Source organism: Merops nubicus, unplaced genomic scaffold (assembly GCF_000691845.1).
Source record: "Merops nubicus isolate BGI_N331 unplaced genomic scaffold, ASM69184v1 scaffold36395, whole genome shotgun sequence".
In the NCBI taxonomy this organism is placed as follows: Eukaryota; Metazoa; Chordata; class Aves; order Coraciiformes; family Meropidae; genus Merops; species Merops nubicus.
In genome coordinates, this window is record NW_008610929.1 from 1 (window position 1) to 2,550 (window position 2,550).

Genomic DNA, 2,550 nt, shown 5'->3' on the forward strand with positions numbered 1-2,550 from the left:
CAGGGCCTCGATGTCCTCCTGGAAGGACTTCTTGTTCCTCTCCAGCTCTCGGAGGCTCTCCTCAGCTGCGGCCACCTCCTCCATGACCTTGGAGAAGCGCTCGAAGTTGATGTAGGTGTTGTTGGGCGGCATGCTGGAGTGGGATTTGATGGTGTACTCCTTCAGGCGCGTGGTCTTCAGCCGCCGGCGCTCGGGCTTCTTGCAGCTGTCTTCGTTGCGGACGTTCCTCCTCTTGATGACCTGTGGAGAGGGGCCAGCGGGGGGTGGGCAGCCTCAGCACCCACCCACAGCCCGCCAGCAGCACCAGAGCAGCCTCGGCACCCACCCACCCCACAGCCCGCCAGCAGCACCAGAGCAGCCCCAGCTGGGGCGTGGGAGAGCAGCAGCTCATCGACATCCGCCCCTGACCTCCTGGATGCCCAAAAAGGGCCGATCCTTTTGCTTCTCACCTTAATCCAAGGGTGCTCCAGGCTCTGAGCGATGGTCATCCGCTTCCTGCAACGAGAGCAGGGCTGAGATCGAGGGCAGAGGCTTCGTTACCTCTCTCCCAGTCAAACTCCCCGAAAAGCAGCTCGGATCCTCCCGCTGCTGGGGCACGGGTGAGCCCACACAAGCTCGCTGTGCTCAGGGGGCACCTCAGACAGGGGGCCTGGGCAGCCTCCCAGGAGCAAACACAAGCAGAAGAGCCCACAGGAACCTCCCGACTGATGTCCAGTCATGCAGCACTACTGCTGCCACCCCAGCACAGGCTCCTGGGTGCTCCAGCCAGCCCCCAATCCCTCCCAAATCCCACTCCATCCCTGCTGCACCCTTGGGATGATCTCAGAGTTCACCCCATGCCTGACACAGGGGAAGAGATGTCAGTTTCCAGATCCTACAAGCAGGCAGGAGGGAAACAGGGGGGGATAAATAGGATGTATAAACAAGCAGCACAGCAGGGATGTTGCATGAAACCCTCAGAGGTGAAACCCAGTGCAGGCAGGAGACATGGAGGGACCGTCCCCTGTGCCGGGGGTACCCCCAGCTCTGCTCCCTGCCTCTCACTTGGGGTCCTTGACGAGCAGGCGGCGGATGAAGTCCTTGGCCAGCTCACTGGTGTTGCTGAAATACTCCTCGTCGAAGTCGTAGTTGACAGCAGATATGTTGGTCAGGGTCTCCTGCTTTGTCTCCCCCAGGAAGGGGGAGGCTCCGCTCAGCCTGCAGAGAGAGGGGGGTGTCACACCCCAAAAAGGCAACGGGCCCGAGGCAGGGGACTCGCCCCGCAGCACCCACCACCCCCAGGCCCTCTGTATACTCACAGGATGTAAGTGATGACCCCGATGCTCCTGGAAGAGAGAGGAAGAGGAGGCTGAAGCCCCACAGAGCGCAGCCAGGCCCCTCTCCCTGCACTTCCAGCAGGAGGGGGGAGACACAGGCACGAGCCCAGCCCCGGGGACTGGCTGCTGGTGCCACTGGAAGGTGCTCAGGAGGGGACTCACTCACCACATGTCAGCCTCCAGCCCCAGGGGTTCGTAGTTGACGATTTCTGGGGCTTTAGAAGGAAAGAGGGGAGAACACAGGTTTATTCTGGGGAAGGAAGCCTGTCCTCAACAGCTGCCCAGCCCTCCAAACCTCCAGAGCCCAGAGCAGCCCCAGAGGAACATCACCAGCAAGTCTCACCTACAAACTCTGGGGTGCCAAATATATTCTTGAATTCATTCCCAGCTTCGATCTTGTGGGCGATGCCGAAATCGATGAGTTTGATGCGAGGGTTTGGCACGTTCTTGTCCAGCAGCATGATGTTCTCCGGCTGCGGGGGGAAGAGGACACGGGCGTCAGGTAGGGAGAGACCCCAGAGCCAGCCCCACAGCCCCTCTTCTCCCAGAGGGCGATGCGCTTGGAGTGCAGGTAGTGCACCCCGTCCAGGATCTGCTTGAGGAACTGCGTGGCCTCCTCCTCCGTCAGCGACTCCTTCTCGGCCAGGAAGTCGAAGAGCTCGCCGCCCGAGACCAGCTCCAGGATGAGCACCACGTCCGTCTTGTTCTCGAAGACGTCGTGCAGCGTGATGATGTTGGGGTGCTGGATCTCCCTCAGGATGTCCACCTCCCTCTCGATCTCCTCCCGGCTCACGCCCCGCCGGCTGGACGACAGCCGCCGCTTCTTGATGAACTTGGCCGCGTACTCCAGCCCCATCTTCCTCTCCCGGCATTTCCGGACGATGGCAAACTGCCCGCTGTGGGAGGGGAGGAGGAGGAGGTGAGGGGGGGACACACGGCTTCCCGGGGGTCTGTTGGCAGTCAGGATCCCCCCACAGGAGCTGAGTCCTGCCTGCTCCCCAGGCTCATGCACCCCGGCGCCGCTGGAGCGGGTGTGTAAACCCCCAAGGAGAATCTCTGACACCTCCCGGGAGACTCGGGTGCTGCTGTGACCACCCAGCGTGGGAGATGCCCCAGGGGTGAGCCCCGGAGCCCAGTGGTCCCAGGGGACCATAAAGCTCTGCAGGGGATGGTGGGCAAGGAGGGGGAAATGCCTGGAATTAGAGTAACTGGGACTTAAAGGCACGCTCGGGTC

At 61.9% G+C, this 2,550-nt stretch overlaps 1 protein-coding gene across 1 annotated transcript; it reads right to left on the minus strand.

Moving 5' to 3' along the window:
• Positions 1-6: 6 nt before the first annotated feature.
• Positions 7-2,212, minus strand: DAPK3 (death-associated protein kinase 3; the record flags this gene model as incomplete). The annotated part of the gene is made up of 7 exons (XM_008941069.1): positions 7-240; positions 450-495; positions 1,045-1,197; positions 1,299-1,325; positions 1,483-1,531; positions 1,660-1,791; positions 1,854-2,212. Coding segments are annotated over 7 exons (1,000 nt in total), but the record flags the coding sequence as incomplete, so codon positions are not given.
• Between the last annotated feature and the right edge of the window lie 338 nt (positions 2,213-2,550).